Source organism: Somniosus microcephalus, unplaced genomic scaffold (assembly GCF_052327205.1).
Source record: "Somniosus microcephalus isolate GS21.2 unplaced genomic scaffold, FLI_Smic_1.0 unresolved_chr7, whole genome shotgun sequence".
NCBI classification, from domain to species: Eukaryota; Metazoa; Chordata; class Chondrichthyes; order Squaliformes; family Somniosidae; genus Somniosus; species Somniosus microcephalus.
Genome location: NW_028225185.1, coordinates 6,952,903 through 6,971,401, shown reverse-complemented (window position 1 = coordinate 6,971,401; position 18,499 = coordinate 6,952,903). Strand labels below are relative to the sequence as shown.

The 18,499-nt window shown below is 53.2% G+C and overlaps 1 protein-coding gene across 1 annotated transcript in view; it reads left to right on the top strand.

The window, feature by feature from the left end:
- Positions 1-18,499, top strand: part of LOC147086440 (insulin receptor-related protein-like) — a 104,439-nt gene that overhangs the window by 49,379 nt on the left and 36,561 nt on the right. Inside the window, exons 3-8 of the mRNA XM_085978252.1 lie at positions 4,773-5,088; positions 9,649-9,791; positions 12,541-12,685; positions 14,138-14,352; positions 16,034-16,160; positions 17,910-18,148. Of these exons, the coding sequence (XP_085834378.1) occupies positions 4,773-5,088; positions 9,649-9,791; positions 12,541-12,685; positions 14,138-14,352; positions 16,034-16,160; positions 17,910-18,148 (1,185 nt within the window). The remainder of the gene's footprint in view (positions 1-4,772; positions 5,089-9,648; positions 9,792-12,540; positions 12,686-14,137; positions 14,353-16,033; positions 16,161-17,909; positions 18,149-18,499) is intronic.

The following is an 18,499-nucleotide window of genomic DNA, read 5'->3' as shown; positions in this document are numbered from 1 at the left end:
TCTCTCTCTCTTTGCTTCCCGACTCGCTGCCCGGCTCCGTTGCAGAGCCACCCGATCGAGCTCTAGCCCGCCGCAGCCCAGGAAGGATCAGTGCACTACCTGCCACCAGACCGATTAGCTGGGAAACCACAGACTGGAGAACCAAGCCTGGCTCTCGACAGTCTCTCCTGCAATTTCTCAATTCGATGATTTGGAGGGCGGTTGCCTACGGTCGATGCCCGTTTCTTGAGTTTCTTTGGATTATTTTTTTTTCTTTCTTCTGGCTTCGACCTTCAATAACGTCGTCTGAGGTGCTGCCGAGTTGCAGGTAAGTTCGTTTCTTACTCGTCGCCAGTGTTATGTCCGTGTATAATTGAGACACGGACTGCAGGAGTTGATTCTAACAAGTCTTTACTGAATAGAGACAACCTGGAAACTGAAACTACAGAAGCCTGCTAGGGCCTTTTATACAGGGGTGGTCACTGCCGGTACTGCAGTCTGAGACCAGTTATTCCCTTAAAGGTACATACACAACATATCTAACCCGTGCTGTACCTGCCCTGGGAGTGTTTGATGGGACAGTGTAGAGGGAGCTTTACTCTGTATCTAACCCGTGTGTACCTGCCCCGGGAGTGTTTGATGGGACAGTGTAGAGGGAGCTTTACTCTGTATCTAACCTGTGCTGTACCTGCCCTGGGAGTGTTTGATGGGACAGCGTAGAGGGAGCTTTACTCTGTATCTAACCCGTGCTGTACCTGCCCTGGGAGTGTTTGATGGGACAGTGTAGAGGGAGCTTTACTCTGTATCTAACCCGTGCTGTGCCTGCCCTGGGAGTGTTTGATGGGACAGTGTAGCGGGAGCTTTACTCTGTATCTGACCCGTGCTGTATCTGCCCTGGGAGTGTTTGATGGGACAGTGTAGAGGGAGCTTTACTCTGTATCTAACCCGTGCTGTACCTGCTCTGGGAGTGTTTGATGGGACAGTGTAGAGGGAGCTTTACTCTGTATCTAACCTGTGCTGTACCTGCCCTGGGAGTGTTTGATGGGACAGTGTAGAGGGAGCTTTACTCTGTATCTAACCCCGTGCTGTACCTGCCCTGGGAGTGTTTGATGGGGACAGTGTAGAGGGAGATTTATTCTGTATCTAACCCGTGCTGTACCTGCCCTGGGAGTGTTTGATGGGACAGTGTAGAGGGAGCTTTACTCTGTATCTAACCCCGTGCTGTACCTGCCCTGGGAGTGTTTGATGGGACAGTGTAGAGGGAGCTTTACTCTGTATCTAACCCCGTGCTGTACCTGCCCTGGGAGTGTTTGATGGGACAGTGTAGAGGGAGCTTTACTCTGTATCTAACCCGTGCTGTACCTGCCCTGGGAGTGTTTGATGGGACGGTGTAGAGGGAGCTTTACTCTGTATCTAACCCGTGCTGTACCTGCCCTGGGAGTGTTTGATGGGACAGTGTAGAGGGAGCTTTACTCTGTATCTAACCCGTGCTGTACCAGCCCTGGGAGTGTTTGATGGGACGGTGTAGAGGGAGCTTTACTCTGTATCTAACCCGTGCTGTACCTGCCCTGGGAGTGTTTGATGGGACAGTGTAGCGGGAGCTTTACTCTGTATCTGACCCGTGCTGTATCTGCCCTGGGAGTGTTTGATGGGACAGTGTAGAGGGAGCTTTACTCTGTATCTAACCCGTGCTGTACCTGCTCTGGGAGTGTTTGATGGGACAGTGTAGAGGGAGCTTTACTCTGTATCTAACCTGTGCTGCACCTGCCCTGGGAGTGTTTGATGGGACAGTGTAGAGGGAGCTTTACTCTGTATCTAACCCCGTGCTGTACCTGCCCTGGGAGTGTTTGATGGGGACAGTGTAGAGGGAGATTTATTCTGTATCTAACCCGTGCTGTACCTGCCCTGGGAGTGTTTGATGGGACAGTGTAGAGGGAGCTTTACTCTGTATCTAACCCCGTGCTGTACCTGCCCTGGGAGTGTTTGATGGGACAGTGTAGAGGGAGCTTTACTCTGTATCTAACCCCGTGCTGTACCTGCCCTGGGAGTGTTTGATGGGACAGTGTCGAGGGAGCTTTACTCTGTATCTAACCCGTGCTGTACCTGCCCTGGGAGTGTTTGATGGGACGGTGTAGAGGGAGCTTTACTCTGTATCTAACCCGTGCTGTACCTGCCCTGGGAGTGTTTGATGGGACAGTGTAGAGGGAGCTTTACTCTGTATCTAACCCGTGCTGTACCTGCCCTGGGAGTGTTTGATGGGTAAGTGTAGAGGGAGCTTTACTCTGTATCTAACCCGTGCTGTACCAGCCCTGGGAGTGTTTGATGGGACGGTGTAGAGGGAGCTTTACTCTGTATCTAACCCGTGCTGTACCTGCCCTGGGAGTGTTTGATGGGACGGTGTAGAGGGAGCTTTACTCTGTATCTAACCCGTGCTGTACCTGCCCTGGGAGTGTTTGATGGGACAGTGTAGAGGGAGCTTTACTCTGTATCTAACCCGTGCTGTACCTGCCCCGGGAGTGTTTGATGGGACGGTGTAGAGGGAGCTTTACTCTATGTCTGCCACCCCAGATGGTACATTTATCAACTCAGACACCAGGGAAGCTGTTTCCTTCAGTTCAACCAAGCATAGATACATTTAAGGGGAAGCTGGATAAACACATGAGGGAGAAAGGATTAGAAGGATATGGTGATAGGGTGAGATGAAGAGGGGTGGGAGGAGGCTGGTGTTGATGGGGTGAGATGAAGAGGGGTGGGAGGAGGCTGGTGTTGATGGGGTGAGATGAAGAGGGGTGGGAGGGGGCTGGTGTTGATGGGTGAGATGAAGAGGGGTGGGAGGAGGTTGGTGTTGATGGGGTGAGATGAAGAGGGGTGGGAGGGGGCTGGTGTTGATGGGGTGAGATGAAGAGGGGTGGGAGGAGGCTGGTGTTGATGGGGTGAGATGAAGAGGGGTGGGAGGAGGCTGCTGTTGATGGGGTGAGATGAAGAGGGGTGGGAGGAGGCTGGTGTTGATGGGGTGAGATGAAGAGCGGTGGGAGGAGGCTGGTGTTGATGGGGTGAGATGAAGAGGGGTGGGAGGAGGCTGGTGTTGATGGGGTGAGATGAAGAGGGGTGGGAGGAGGCTGGTGTTGATGGGGTGAGATGAAGAGGGGTGGGAGGAGGCTGGTGTTGATGGGATGAGATGAAGAGGGGTGGGAGGAGGCTGGTGTTGATGGGGTGAGATGAAGAGGGGTGGGAGGAGGCTGGTGTTGATAGGGTGAGATGGAGAGGGGTGGGAGGAGGCTGGTGTTGATGGGGTGAGATGAAGAGAGGAGGCTGTTGTTGATGGGGTGAGATGAAGAGGGGTGGGAGGAGGCTGGTGTTGATGGGGTGAGATGAAGAGGGGTGAGAGGAGGCTGGTGTTGATGGGGTGAGATGAAGAGGGGTGGGAGGAGGCTGGTGTTGATGGGGTGAGATGAAGAGGGGTGGGAGGAGGCTGGTGTTGATGGGGTGAGATGAAGAGTGGCGGGAGGAGGCTGGTGTGGACAATAAACACCGGCACGGAGCAGTTGGGCCGAATTGCCTGTTTTCGTGCAGTAAATTCTGTGTAATAAGAACATAAGAATGTCCTGTTCCACCATTCAATGAGATCACGGCTGATCATCGACCTCAACTCCACTTTCCTGCCCGATCCCCATATCCCTCGATTCCCCGAGAGTCCAAAAATCTCTCGATCTCAGCCTTGAATATACTCAATGACTGAGCCTCCACAGCACTCTGGTGTAGAGAATTCCAAAGATTCACCGCCCTCTGAGTTGAGAAATTCCTCCTCATCTCAGTCCCCAATAGCCGACCCCTTATCCTGAGAAACTCCAGGATGATTTGGACAGGTTGGGCGATTGGGCAGATGCATGGCAAATGCAGTATCATGTGGATAAATGCAAGGCTATCCACTTTGGTGGCAAAAACAGGAAGGCAGATTATTATCTGAACGGCAATAGATTCGGAGAAGGGGAAGTGCAACGAGACCTGGGTGTCCTTGTGCACTAGTCGCTGAAGGTAAGCATGCAGGTGCAGCAGGCGGTTAAGAAGGCAAATGGTATGTTGGCCTTCGTAGCGAGAGGATTCGAGTACAGGAGCAAGGATGTCTTGCTGCAGTTGTACAGGGCCTTGGTGAGACCACATCTTGAGTATTGTGTGCAGTTTTCGTCGCCTTATCTGAGGAAGGATGATCTTACCACGGAGGGAGTGCAGCGAAGATTCACCAGACTGATACCTGGGATGGCAGGAATGACGTATGAGGAGAGATTGGGTCGACTGGGCTTATACTCGCTGGAGTTTAGAAGAATGAGAGGGGATCTCATTGAAACTTATAAAATTCTAACAGGACTAGACAGACTAGATGCAGGAAGGATGTTCCCGATGGCGGCGGAGTCCAGAACCAGGGGTCACAGTCTAAGGATAAGGGGTAAGCCATTTAGGACTGAGATGAGGAGGAATTTCTTCACCCAGAGAGTGGTGAACCTGTGGAATTCTCTACCACAGTAGGCAGTAGAGGCCAATTCATTAAATATATTCAAGAAGGAGTTGGATATATTTCTTAAGGCTAGAGGGATCAAGGGGTATGGGGAGAAAGCAGGGACAGGGTACTGAATTTGGATGATCAGCCATGATCTCATTGAATGGCGGAGCAGCCTCGAGGGGCCGAATGGCCTACTCCTGCTCTGATCTTCTATGTTTCTATGTTTCTATCTCCGATGGGCTCGGCCGCCAGTTGATCTGAAGGGTTGTGTGCTTGTTTTTGTTTCTCTTAACAGTCTGCCCCGGTAAGTGTCTGGGCCGAAGCTGTACTGCCGCCGGTGAGTGCTGCCACAAGGAGTGCCTCGGGGGTTGTCATCGGCCGGGTGACAACCGGATGTGCCAGGTGTGCCGGAACTACCGCTACAACGACACCTGCCTGCCCACCTGCCCACCCAGGACCTACAAGTATGAGGGATGGCGCTGCGTGACACAGGAGTACTGCGCCAGTCTCCACAAGACCTCCGACAACTCCAAGGACTGGCTGCCGTTCGTGGTTTTCCAGGGGGAGTGCCTGCCGGAATGCCCCTCTGGATATTCAAGGAACACCAGCAGGTATTCGGTCCCGGTTTACACCCGGTCGGGGAGTGTTTGATGGGACAGTGTAGAGGGAGCTTTACTCTGTATCTAACCCCGTGCTGTACCTGCCCTGGGAGTGTTTGATGGGACAGTGTAGAGGGAGCTTTACACTGTATCTAACCCGTGCTGTACCTGCCCTGGGAGTGTTTGATGGGACAGTGTAGGAGGAGCTTTACTCTGTATCTAACCCGTGCTGTACCTGCCCTGGGGGTGTTTGATGGGACAGTGTACAGGAAGCTTTACTCTGTATCTAACCCGTGCTGTACCTGCCCTGGGAGTGTTTGATGGGACAGTGTCGAGGGAGCTTTACTCTGTATCTAACCCGTGCTGTACCTGCCCTGAGAGTGTTTGATGGGACAGTGTAGAGGGAGCTTTACTCTGTATCTAACCCGTGCTGTACCTGCCCTGGAAGTGTTTGATGGGACAGTGTAGAGGGAGCTTTACTCTGTATCTAACCCGTGCTGTACCTGCCCTGGGAGTGTTTGATGGGACAGTGTAGAGGGAGCTTTACTCTGTATCTAACCCGTGCTGTACCTGCCCTGGGAGTGCTTGATGGGCCAGTGTAGAGGGAGCTTTACTCTGTATCTAACCCGTGCTGTACCTGCCCTGGGAGTGTTTGATGGGACAGTGTAGAGGGAGCTTTACTCTGTATCTAATCCGTGCTGTACCTGCCCTGGGAGTGTTTGATGGGACAGTGTAGAGGGAGCTTTACTCTGTATCTAATCCGTGCTGTACCTGCCCTGGGAGTGTTTGACGGGACAGTGTAAAGGGAGCTTTACTCTGTATCTAACCCGTGCTGTACCTGCCCTGAGAGTGTTTGATGGGACAGTGTAGAGGGAGCTTTACTCTGTATCTAACCCGTGCTGTACCTGCCCTGGGAGTGTTTGATGGGACAGTGTAGAGGGAGCTTTACTCTGTATCTAACCCGTGCTGTACCTGCCCTGGGAGTGTTTGATGGGACAGTGTAGAGGGAGCTTTACTCTGTATCTAACCCGTGCTGTACCTGCCATGGGAGTGTTTGATGGGACAGTGTAGGAGGAGCTTTACTCTGTATCTAACCCGTGCTGTACCTGCCCTGGGAGTGTTTGATGGGACAGTGTAGGAGGAGCTTTACTCTGTATCTAACCCGTGCTGTACCTGCCCTGGGGGTGTTTGATGGGACAGTGTAGAGGGAGCTTTACTCTGTATCTAACCCGTGCTGTACCTGCCCTGGGAGTGTTTGATGGGACAGTGTAGAGGGAGCTTTACTCTGTATCGAACCCGTGCTGTACCTGTCCTGGGAGTGTTTGATGGGCCAGTGTACGAGGAGCTTTACTCTGTATCTAACCCCGTGCTGTGCCTGCCCTGGGAGTGTTTGATGGGACAGTGTAGAGGGAGCTTTACTCTGTATCTAACCCGTGCTGTACCTGCCCTGGGAGTGCTTGATGGGCCAGTGTAGAGGGAGCTTTACTCTGTATCTAACCCGTGCTGTACCTGCCCTGGGAGTGTTTGATGGGACAGTGTAGAGGGAGCTTTACTCTGTATCTAACCCGTGCTGTACCTGCCGTGGGAGTGTTTGATGGGACAGTGTAGGAGGAGCTTTACTCTGTATCTAACCCGTGCTGTACCTGCCCTGGGAGTGTTTGATGGGACAGTGTAGGAGGAGCTTTACTCTGTATCTAACCCGTGCTGTACCTGCCCTGGGGGTGTTTGATGGGACAGTGTAGAGGGAGCTTTACTCTGTATCTAACCCTTGCTGTACCTGCCCTGGGAGTGTTTGATGGGACAGTGTAGAGGGAGCTTTACTCTGTATCAACCCGTGCTGTACCTGTCCTGGGAGTGTTTGATGGGACAGTGTAGAGGGAGCTTTACTCTGTATCTAACCCGTGCTGTACCTGCCCTGGGGGTGTTTGATGGGCCAGTGTAGAGGGAGCTTTACTCTGTATCTAACCCGTGCTGTACCTGCCCTGGGAGTGTTTGATGGGACAGTGTAGAGGGAGCTTTACTCTGTATCTAACCCATGCTGTACCTGCCCTGGGAGTGTTTGATGGGACAGTGTAGAGGGAGCTTTACTCTGTATCTAACCCATGCTGTACCTGCCCTGGGAGTGTTTGATGGGACAGTGTAGAGGGAGCTTTACTTTGTATCTAACCCGTGCTGTACCTGCCCTGGGAGTGTTTGATGGGGACAGTGTAGAGGGAGCTTTACTCTGTATCTAACCCATGCTGTACCTGCCCTGGGAGTGTTTGATGGGACAGTGTAGAGGGAGCTTTACTCTGTATCTAACCCATGCTGTACCTGCCCTGGGAGTGTTTGATGGGACAGTGTAGAGGGAGCTTTACTCTGTATCTAACCCATGCTGTACCTGCACTGGGAGTGTTTGATGGGACAGTGTAGAGGGAGCTTTACTCTGTATCTAACCCGTGCTGTACCTGCCCTGGGAGTGTTTGACGGGACAGTGTAGAGGGAGCTTTACTCTGTATCTAACCCGTGCTGTACCTGCCCTGGGAGTGTTTGATGGGGACAGTGTAGAGGGAGCTTTACTCTGTATCTAACCCGTGCTGTACCTGCCCTGGGAGTGTTTGATGGGACAGTGTAGAGGGAGCTTTACTCTGTATCTAACCCGTGCTGTACCTGCCCTGGGAGTGTTTGATGGGGCAGTGTAGAGGGAGCTTTACTCTGTATCTAACCCGTGCTGTACCTGCCCTGGGAGTGTTTGATGGGGACAGTGTAGAGGGAGCTTTACTCTGTATCTAACCCCGTGCTATACCTGCCCTGGGAGTGTTTGATGGGGCAGTGTAGAGGGAGCTTTACACTGTATCTAACCCGTGCTGTACCTGCCCTGGGAGTGTTTGATGGGGCAGTGTAGAGGGAGCTTTACACTGTATCTAACCCGTGCTGTACCTGCCCTGGGAGTGTTTGATGGGACAGTGTAGAGGGAGCTTTACTCTGTATCTAACCCGTGCTGTACCTGCCGTGGGAGTGTTTGATGGGACAGTGTAGAGGGAGCTTTACTCTGTATCTAACCCATGCTGTACCTGCCCTGGGAGTGTTTGACGGGACAGTGTAGAGGGAGCTTTACTCTGTGTCTAACCCGTGCTGTACCTGCCCTGGGAGTGTTTGATGGGGACAGTGTAGAGGGAGCTTTACTCTGTATCTAACCCGTGCTTTACCTGCCCTGGGAACGAACCTGAGGAGGGTGTGGGTGAGTGTTGTATTTAACATCTCAGTGTTTACAGTAAACTCTCCTCTGGTTCAATCTGTGTGCCATCAGTGTGATTCTAGGAGCTTTAATAAAGATAGAAACAGAGAAGATAGGGGCAGGGGTCGGCCATTCGGCCCCTCGAGCCTGCTCCGCCATTCAATGAGATCATGGCTGATCATCCAAATTCAGTACCATGTCCCTGCCTTCTCCCCATATCCCTTGATCCCTTTAGTGTTAAGAAATATATCTAAGTCCTTCTTGAATATATTTAATGAATTGTTAAATATATTCAAGAAGGAATCAGATATATTTCTCACTTGTACTCACTTCTCCAGATCACTAGTCCAGGCCTCTGGATAACTAGTCCAGTAACATAACCACTATGGTACGGTACCCGTACTCATATCCCCCTGTTCCCTGCCCAGGGGCAGTGAATCTGATTTTCAGGCCCCAGTTGCTGCATAGGTTGGTTGAAAGAATCAGACAAACACATTCATATTCTTTGCAAAATAGTATTTCCAGCGTCTAAGCATGCATTTTATTAATGGGTCTATAATTATATTTCAGAATTTATTTTATTTCCTAATGTTAAATATACTTCAGAATCATCTCTTCCCCATTCAATGTTCCCATCTCCGTCTTGGTATCTCTCTCTCTCTCTCTCTCTCTCTCTCTCGCACTCTCTCTTTCTATCGCTCTTTCTCTGTGTTTCTCCCTCTTTCTCTCCCTCTGTTGCTCTTTGTCTTTCTCTCTATCTCTCCCTCTCTCTCTTTCTCTCTCTTCTTTCCGTTACGTACGCATTTCTGTCTCTCTCTCCCTTTTTTCTGCCCTCCTTCCTTTTGTCTCTCGCACGCTAGCTCTCCTCGATTCCTTTCTTTATCACTTTCTCTGTCTCTCTGTCTCTGTCTAGTTCTCTCTCTAGTTCTTTTTCTCTCTCTCTCTCTTGCTCCCTCCATCTCTCTCCGTCTCTCTCTCTCTCATCCCTCTCTATCTCTCTCTCCCTCTCTCTCTCTCTCTCCCTCTCTCTCTCTCTCATCCCTCACTCTCTCTCTCTCTCTCTCGCTCGCTCATCCCTCTCTCTCTCTCTCTCTCTCTCTCATCCCTATCTATCTCTCTCTCCCTCTCTCTCTCTCTCTCCCTCTCTCTCTCTCATCCCTCACTCTCTCTCTCTCTCTCGCTCGCTCACCCCTCACTTTCTCTCCTCTCTCTCTCATCCCTCACTCTCTCTCTCTTGCTCTCTCCTTCTCCCTCACCCTCTCTCTCTCCCTTTCTCTCTTACCCCCCGCACCCCCCCCCCCCGGTTCTCTCCTGATCGAGGTTCTGACCCCACCATGTTCTGCCCCCACCTGCAGCATCATCTGCAGCAAGTGCAAAGGTCACTGCCCCAAGGTTTGCCACGTGGGGACCAAGACAGTCGACTCGCTGGCAGCCGCCCAGCAATTGGCCGAGTGCACCGTTGTCGAGGGGAACCTGATCATCAACATCCGCGGAGGAAGTAAGTACCATCCTTCACAAGGGGGCGGGGTGGCGGGAGGGGGGGGGCGGGGCGAAATCGGGAGCTGTCCTGTTGCGCATTAAAGGCGGTTCGGCGGGGGGGAGAGTCAGACTTAACCCCTCACCTCCGCCAACACCCACACACTCCCAGCGATGGGACACTCCAGCCCGCCCGGAACACAGACCCCGTCACTGCTGTCCCCTTCTTGGGGTCTTGTACCTGGCGGTCTTCCGGTTGGCGGATGGGTGTGCCCGAGTCCTGGGCGGCGGTCCGCAGAACGTGGCTTGACGTCAGGGTAATCCGGAGATGTGTTTATCCAACGGAGGTGTGAGTTCTGCGGTCTGTACAAGATGCAAGACTTCAGGGGTTAAGTCACGAGGAGAGATTACACAAACTCGGGTTGTATTCCCCGGGACTTTGAAGGTTAAGGGGTGATTCGATTGACATTTTCGGGGAACTGATCGGGGTAGAGAGAGAGAAACTATTTTCGCTGGTTGGGGATTCTATTCACAATATATATAAATGATCTAGACAAGGGAACTAGATGTAATATCTCCAAGTTTACAGACGACACAAAGCTGGGTGGGCGTGTGTGCTGTGAGGAGGATGCCGAGAAACTCCAGTATGATTTGGGCAGGTTGGGTGATTGGGCAGAAGCATGGCAGATGCAGTATAATGTGGGTAAATGCGAGGTTATCCACTTTGGTGGCAAAAAACAGGAAGGCAGATTATTATCTGAACGGCAATAGATTGGGAGAAGGGGAAGTGCAACGAGACCTGGGCGTCCTTGTGCACCAGTCGCTGAAGGTAAGCATGCAGGTGCAGCAGGCGGTTAAGAAGGCAAATGGTATGTTGGCCTTCGTAGCGAGAGGGTTTGAGTACAGGAACAAGGATGTCTTGTTGCAGTTGTACAGGGCCTTGGTGAGACCACACCTTGAGTATTGTGTGCAGTTTTGGTCGCCTTATCTGAGGAAGGATGTTCTTGCCATGGAGGGAGCGCAGCGAAGATTCACCAGACTGATACCTGGGATGGCAGGAATGACGTATGAGGAGAGATTGGGTCGATTGGGCTTATACTCGCTGGAGTTTAGAAGAATGAGAGGGGATCTCATTGAAACTTATAAAATTCTAACAGGACTGGACAGACTAGATGCAGGAAGGATGTTCCCGATGGCGGGGGAGTCCAGAACCAGGGGTCACAGTCTAAGGATAAGGGTTAAGCCATTTAGGACAGAGATGAGGAGGAATTTGATCACCCAGAGAGTGGTGAACCAGTGGAATTCTCTACCACAGAAGGCAGTGGAGGCCAATTCATTAAATATATTCAGAACGAGTTGGATATATTTCTTAAGGCTAAAGGGATCAAGGGATATGGGGAGAAGGCAGGGACAGGGTACTGAATTTGGAAGATCAGCCATGATCTCATTAAATGGCGGAGCAGGCTCGAGGGGCTGAATGGCCTCATCCTGTTCCTGTGTAACAGGCTCGAGGGACTGAGTGGCCTCCTCCTGTTCCTGTGTAACAGGCTCGAGGGGCTGAATGGGCCTCCTCCTGTTCCTGTGTAACAGGCTCGAGGGGCTGAATGGGCCTCCTCCTGTTCCTGTGTAACAGGCTCGAGGGGTTGAATGGGCCTCCTCCTGTTCCTGTGTAACAGGCTCGAGGGGTTGAATGGGCCTCCTCCTGTTCCTGTGTAACATGCTCGAGGGGCTGAACGGCCTCCTCCTGTTCCTGTGTAACAGGCTCGAGGGGGCTGATTGGCCTCCTCCTGTTCCTTATGTAACAGGCTCGAGGGGGCTGAATGGGCCTCCTCCTGTTCCTGTGTAACAGGCTCGAGGGGCTGAATGGCCTCCTCCTGTTCCTGTGTAACAGGCTCGAGGGGCTGAATGGGCCTCCTCCTGTTCCTGTGTAACAGGCTCGAGGGGCTGAATGGCCTCCTCCTGTTCCTGTGTAACAGGCTCGAGGGGCTGAATGGGCCTCCTCCTGTTCCTGTGTAATCGGCTCGAGGGGCTGAATGGGCCTCCTCCTGTTCCTGTGTAACAGGCTCGAGGGGGCTGAATGGCCTCCTCCTGTTCCTGTGTAACAGGCTCGAGGGGCTGAATGGGCCTCCTCCTGTTCCTGTGTAATCGGCTCGAGGGGCTGAATGGGCCTCCTCCTGTTCCTGTGTAACAGGCTCGAGGGGGCTGAATGGCCTCCTCCTGTTCCTGTGTAACAGGCTCGAGGGGCTGAATGGCCTCCTCCTGTTCCTGTGTAACAGGCTTGAGGGGCTGAATGGCCTCCTCCTGTTCCTGTGTAACAGGCTCGAGGGGCTGAATGGGCCTCCTCCTGTTCCTGTGTAACAGGCTCGAGGGGCTGATAGGAACAGGAGGAGGCCAATGTTCCCAAGATGTGTGTTGTCGATGGGCTCGTGGCAGTGTGTAGTATAGCTCTGGTCCGTGGAGAGGGTACATGGAATGTACCACCCATTCATTCCAAGATGGCGGGGGGTTGGCGGAATGTACAACCTGTCCTGTCCTGTGTGCCACAGTGGCTGACTGGCGGCCTGGCATTGGGATTGGACGTGCAGAGGATCCAGACTTTGTGAAGCATCTTTCAGCAGGGCTGGGGTGGGGGGCGGGGTGGGAATGGGAGAGGTCTGAGGCGCTGTAGGAATGTAAGTTGTTGCTGTGGCGTCCCTGGCGTCCCTGAATGGCCCCTCCTCAGGCAGCAGAGGAGTAGCACTCAACCTTTGTCCCCCTTCGCCTCTCACTAGACAACCTGGCCGTGAAGCTGGAGGCCAACCTGGGGCTAATCGAGACAATCACCGGCTTCCTGAAGATAAAACACTCCTTCGCTCTGGTCTCGCTGTCCTTCTTTGCCAACCTCAAGCTGATTCGAGGAGATTCGATGGTTGACGGGTAAGGAGTAGGATTTCTCGGAGGTCCCGGGGCTCTGGGGCGAGTCTCACGCCCTTTACCCCCGTGCTTTCTCCCTCGCTCAATCTGTCCCTTTCTCGAACACCCAAGTGCGGTGACAGCCTCGCCATTCGTCCCACCTTCTCTCCAGCAGTCTTTGCAAACTTGGCGATCTTCCGCACCCCAAGCCTGCGTCCTCCCCGCCCAGGCCTGGCTTTGTGGTCCCAATGCTTCAGTGCTCACTGAGGCCTACTGTAAAGTCTGTGGGTTATATGGTGAATTAATACACAGACTACAAGAGTAACTTTAACAGGACTTTACTATTCGAAGGTCAGGGCGAATCTGCCCAATAAATCCTTACACAGCACTTATATACCGGTGTGGTCACCACCGGTATTACAGTATACAGCAGCCAAGATAAAGTAGTGCAACACCTAAAATAGTTCTCTTAAAGGTGGACGGTTACATACAATAGTTCTCTTAAAGGTAGAACGGTTACATACACTACACCTACCTGTTTTGCTGGGCGTTTCTGCAGCCTGCCTTGAGTTTTCTCCTTGTCCAACTGAAGCGTCTCCTCCAGCAGCCTCAGCCTCGCGAATGCCCCAGCCAAGCCCGACGGCAAAGACCATTCCAACAAGTGAGAGTCTAACCACTGCCCCTTGACATTCAACAACATTACCATCACCGAATCCCCCACCATCAACATCCTGGGGGTCACCATTGACAAGAAACTTAACTGGACCAGCCACATAAATATTGTGGCTACAAGAGCAGGCCAGAGGCTGGGTATTCTGCGGCGAGTGTCTCACCTCCTGACTCCCCAAAGCCTTTCCACCATCTACAAGGCACAAGTCAGGAGTGTGATGGAATACTCTCCACTTGCCTGGATGAGTGCAGCTCCAACAACACTCAAGAAGCTCGACACCATCCAGGACAAAGCAGCCCGCTTGATCGGCACCCCATCCACCACCTTAAACATTCACTCCCTCCACCATCAGCGCACCGTGGCTGTAGTGTGTACCATCTACAAGATGCACTGCAGCAACTCGCCAAGGCTTCTTCGGCAGCACCTCCCAAACCCGCGACCTCTTCCACCTAGAAGGACAAGGGCAGCAGGCGCGTGGGAACACCACCACCTCCAAGTTCCCCTCCAAGTCACACACCATCCTGACTTGGAAATATATCGGGGTTCCTTCATCGTCGCTGGGTCCAAATCCTGGAACTCCCTCCCTAACAGCACTGTGGGAGCACCTTCACCACACGGACTGCAGCGGTTCAAGAAGGCGGCTCACCACCACCTTCTCAAGGGCAACTAGGAATGGGCAATAAATGCTGGCCTTGCCAGCGACGCCCACATCCCATAAAACGAATTTAAAAAAAGTCCTTCCCTGACCTGCCATATGGGCCACAGAGCGGGAGGGGAGGCATTAACGGGATTGCTCCCTCTTTTAGGAATTACACCCTCTACGTACTGGACAATCAGAACCTGCAGCAACTCTGGAACTGGAACCACCACCGGCTCGCCATTCCCGTCGGACGCATGTACTTCGCGTTCAATCCCAAGCTCTGCCTGTCGGAGATCTACCGGATGGAAGAGATCACAGGCACCAAGGGACGGCAGAACAAGGCGGAGATTAACCCTCGCACCAACGGAGATCGTGTGTCCTGTAAGCATCTAAAGCTCCCTCTACATTGTCCCCATCAAACACTCCCAGGGCAGGTACAGCACGGGTTAGATACAGAGTAAAGCTCCCTCTACACTGTCCCCATCAAACACTCCCAGGGCAGGTACAGCATGGGTTAGATACAGAGTAAAGCTCCCTCTACACTGTCCCATCAAACACTCCCAGGGCAGGTACAGCACGGGTTAGCGACAGAGTAAAGCTCCCTCTACACTGTACCATCAAACACTCCCAGGGCATGTACAGCACGGAGTTAGATACAGAGTAAAGCTCCCTCTACATTGTCCCATCAAACACTCCCAGGGCAGGTACAGCACGGGTTAGATACAGAGTAAAGCTCCCTCTACATTGTCCCATCAAACACTCCCAGGGCAGGTACAGCACGGGTTAGATACAGAGTAAAGCTCCCTCTACACTGTCCCATCAAACACTCCCAGGGCAGGTACAGCACGGGTTAGATACAGAGTAAAGCTCCCTCTACACTGTCCCATCAAACACTCCCAGGGCAAGTACAGCACGGGGTTAGATACAGAGTAAAGCTCCCTCTACACTGTCCCAACAAACACTCCCAGGGCAGGTACAGCACGGGTTAGATACAGAGTAAAGCTCCCTCTACATTGTCCCATCAAACACTCCCAGGGCAGGTACAGCACGGGTTAGATACAGATTAAAGCTCCCTCTACACTGTCCCATCAAACACTCCCAGGGCAAGTACAGCACGGGGTTAGATACAGAGTAAAGCTCCCTCTACACTGTCCCAACAAACACTCCCAGGGCAGGTACAGCACGGGTTAGATACAGAGTAAAGCTCCCTCTACACTGTCCCCATCAAACACTCCCAGGGCAGGTACTGCACGGGTTAGATACAGAGTAAAGCTCCCTCTACACTGTCCCCATCAAACACTCCCAGGGCAGGTACTGCACGGGTTAGATACAGAGTAAAGCTCCCTCTACACTGTCCCATCAATGAACCTTATCTCCATAGTGTGACATTCTCAACACTGTGGATGATCTGCATGAAAGGCCGGTGTAAGCAGATTCAATAGTAACTTTCAAAAGGGAGCCGGATAAATACTTGAAGTGGAATAAATTTGCAGGGCTTTGGGGAAAGAGCAGGGGGGAGTGGGACTAATTGGAGAGCTCGTTCAAAGAGCCCGCACAGGCACGATGGGCCGAATGGCCTCCTCCTGTGCTGTTTGATTCTCTGATACTCAGAACATAAGAATTAGGAACAGGAGTCGGCCATTCGGCCCCTCGAGCCTGCTCCGCCATTCAATGAGATCATGGCTGATCATCGACCTCAACTCCATTCACCGGCCCTGTCGCCACATCCCTTGATGCCCTTACTAGTCAGAAATCTATCGACTTCTGTTTTGAATATACCCAATGACTGAGCCTCCACAGCCCTCTGGGGTAGAGAATTCCAAAGATTCACCACCCTCTGTGTGAAGAAATTCCTCCTCATCTCAGTCCTGAATGGCCGACCCTTTATCCTGAGGCTGTGGCCCCTGGTTCTAGACTCCCCAGCCAGGGGGAAACATTCTCCCAGCATCCACCCTATTGAGCCCTGTAATAATTTTGTATGCTTCAATGAGATCCCCTCTCATTCTTCTGAATTCAAGAGAATACAGGCCTAGTCTACTGTGTGCCCTGCTTTTTATTCTAGGTAAAAGCTACGTGCTGAGGTTTATCTCCAACACCACCTTCACGGATCGGATCGTGCTGAACTGGGAACGCTATCAGCCCCAGGACTATCGGGATCTGCTCAGTTTCATCGTCTATTATAAGCATGCGTAAGTACTAAGGCTAGTCAGCCTTCCTGCCAGCCTATTTGCGCACAACAAGATCCGACAAGCAGCAATGTGATAATGACTGGATCATCTGTTTTTAGTGATGTTGGTTGAGGGATAAACCGGGGAGAACTCCCCCTGTTCTTCTTCCAATATTGGCCGTGGGATCTTGTACGTCCACCTGAGAGGGCAGACGGGGCCTCGGTTTAACGACTCATCCAAAAAGACGGCACCTCCGACAGTGCGGCGCTCCTTCAGTACCGCCCCTCCGACAGTGCAGCGCTCCCTCAGTACTGCCCCTCCGACAGTGCGGCACTCCCTCAGTACTGTCCCTCCGACAGTGCGGCACTCCCTCAGTACTGCCCCTCCGACAGTGCGGCACTCCCTCAGTACTGCCCCTCCGACAGTGCGCCGCTCCCTCAGTACTGCCCCTCCGACAGTGCGGCACTCCCTCAGTGCTGCCCCTCCGACAGTGCGGCGCTCCCTCAGTACTGCCCCTCCGACAGTGCGGTGCTCTCTCAGTACTGCCCCTCCGACAGTGCGGTGCTCTCTCAGTACTGCCCCTCCGACAGTGCGACGCTCCCTCAGTACTGCCCAGCGACAGTGCGGCACTCCCTCTCCTTGGGGAGTGGGAGGTGAGACACTCGCTGTAGAATACCCAGCCTCTGAATGCCAGAGAGTGTTGAGAATGTGGAACTCACTACCACAGGGAGTGGTTGAGGCGAATAGTATAGATGCATTTAAGAGGAAGCTGGATAAACACATGAGGGAGAAAGGAATAGGTTGATGGGGTGAGATGAAGAGGGGTGGGAGAAGGCTGGTGTTGATGGGGTGAGATGAAGAGGGGTGGGAGGAGGCTGGTGTGGATGGGGTGAGATGAAGAGGGGTGGGAGGAGGCTGGTGTGGATGGGGTGAGATGAAGAGGGGTGGGAGGAGGCTGGTGTTGATGGGGTGAGATGAAGAGGGGTGGGAGGAGGCTGGTGTTGATGGGGTGAGATGAAGAGGGGTGGGAGGAGGCTGGTGTTCATGGGGTGAGATGAAGAGGGGGTGGGAGGAGGCTGGTGTGGATGGGGTGAGATGAAGTGGGGTGGGAGGAGGCTGGTGTTGATGGGGTGAGATAAAGAGGGGTGGGAGGAGGCTGGTGTTGATGGGGTGAGATAAAGAGGGGTGGGAGGAGGCTGGTGTTGATGGGGTGAGATGAAGAGGGGTTGGGAGGAGGCTGGTGTTGATGGGGTGAGATGAAGAGGGGTGGGAGGAGGCTGGTGTTGATGGGGTGAGATGAAGAGGGGTGGGAGAAGGCTGGTGTTGATGGGGTGAGATGAAGAGGGGTGGGAGGAGGCTGGTGTTGATGGGGTGAGATGAAGAGGGGTGGGAGGAGGCTGGTGTTGATGGGGTGAGATGGAGAGGGGTGGGAGGAGGCTGGTGTTGATGGGGGAGATGAAGAGGGGTGGGAGGAGGCTGGTGTTAATGGGGTGAGATGAAGAGCGGTGGGAGGAGGCTGGTGTTGATGGGGGAGATGAAGAGGGGTGGGAGGAGGCTGGTGTGGATGGGGTGAGATGAAGAGGGGTGGGAGGAGGCTATTGTTGATGGGTGAGATGAAGAGGAGTGAGAGGAGGCTGGTGTTGATGGGGTGAGATGAAGGGGGGTGGGAGGAGGCTCCTGTGTACCCGTTGGAACAGAACCTGTTGTCAATTCGATCCGATTCTTTCTCTCATTTGTTTTATCTGCACGCTCGGCCCCGGAACGATCCAGGCCCTTCCAGAACATGACCGAGTATGTTGGCCAGGACGCCTGCGTCTCTAACAGCTGGACCATGGTGGACGTCGACCACCCGCTCCACAAGGACCACTACCCCGAGGTCATGCTGCTGGGGCTGACGCCGTGGACCCAGTACGCCATCTTCGTGCGCGCCATCACGCTGACCGTCTCCGAGGCCAGCCACAACCACGGCGCCAAGAGCGAGCTGGTGTACATCCGCACCACGGCCGCAGGTACGGGGGGCGGAGGGCGAAGGTCGGAGTTGAAGCGGCGGCCTGTTACATGCGAGCAATTCGCAGCCCCGGCTTCGAGCCCAGGGCGGCCTCCTCTGGCTGCGGTGAGCGTCTTGCGTTCCAAAAATAAGACAGATGGTCCGGGAGCGAAGGGCAGGGGAGTTTTTTTTAATGGTGAACCTGGTTTCCTGTGGAGGCCTAGTCCGTGTGGTGCTGGGTAGATCTTGTCACCAAAGACAGAACGAACCAGCATTTCTCCAGCGCCTTTCACCACCTCAGGACGTCCCAAAGCGCTTCACAGCCAATGAAGTACTTTTTTTGAAGTGTGGTCACTGTTGTAATGTAGGAAAG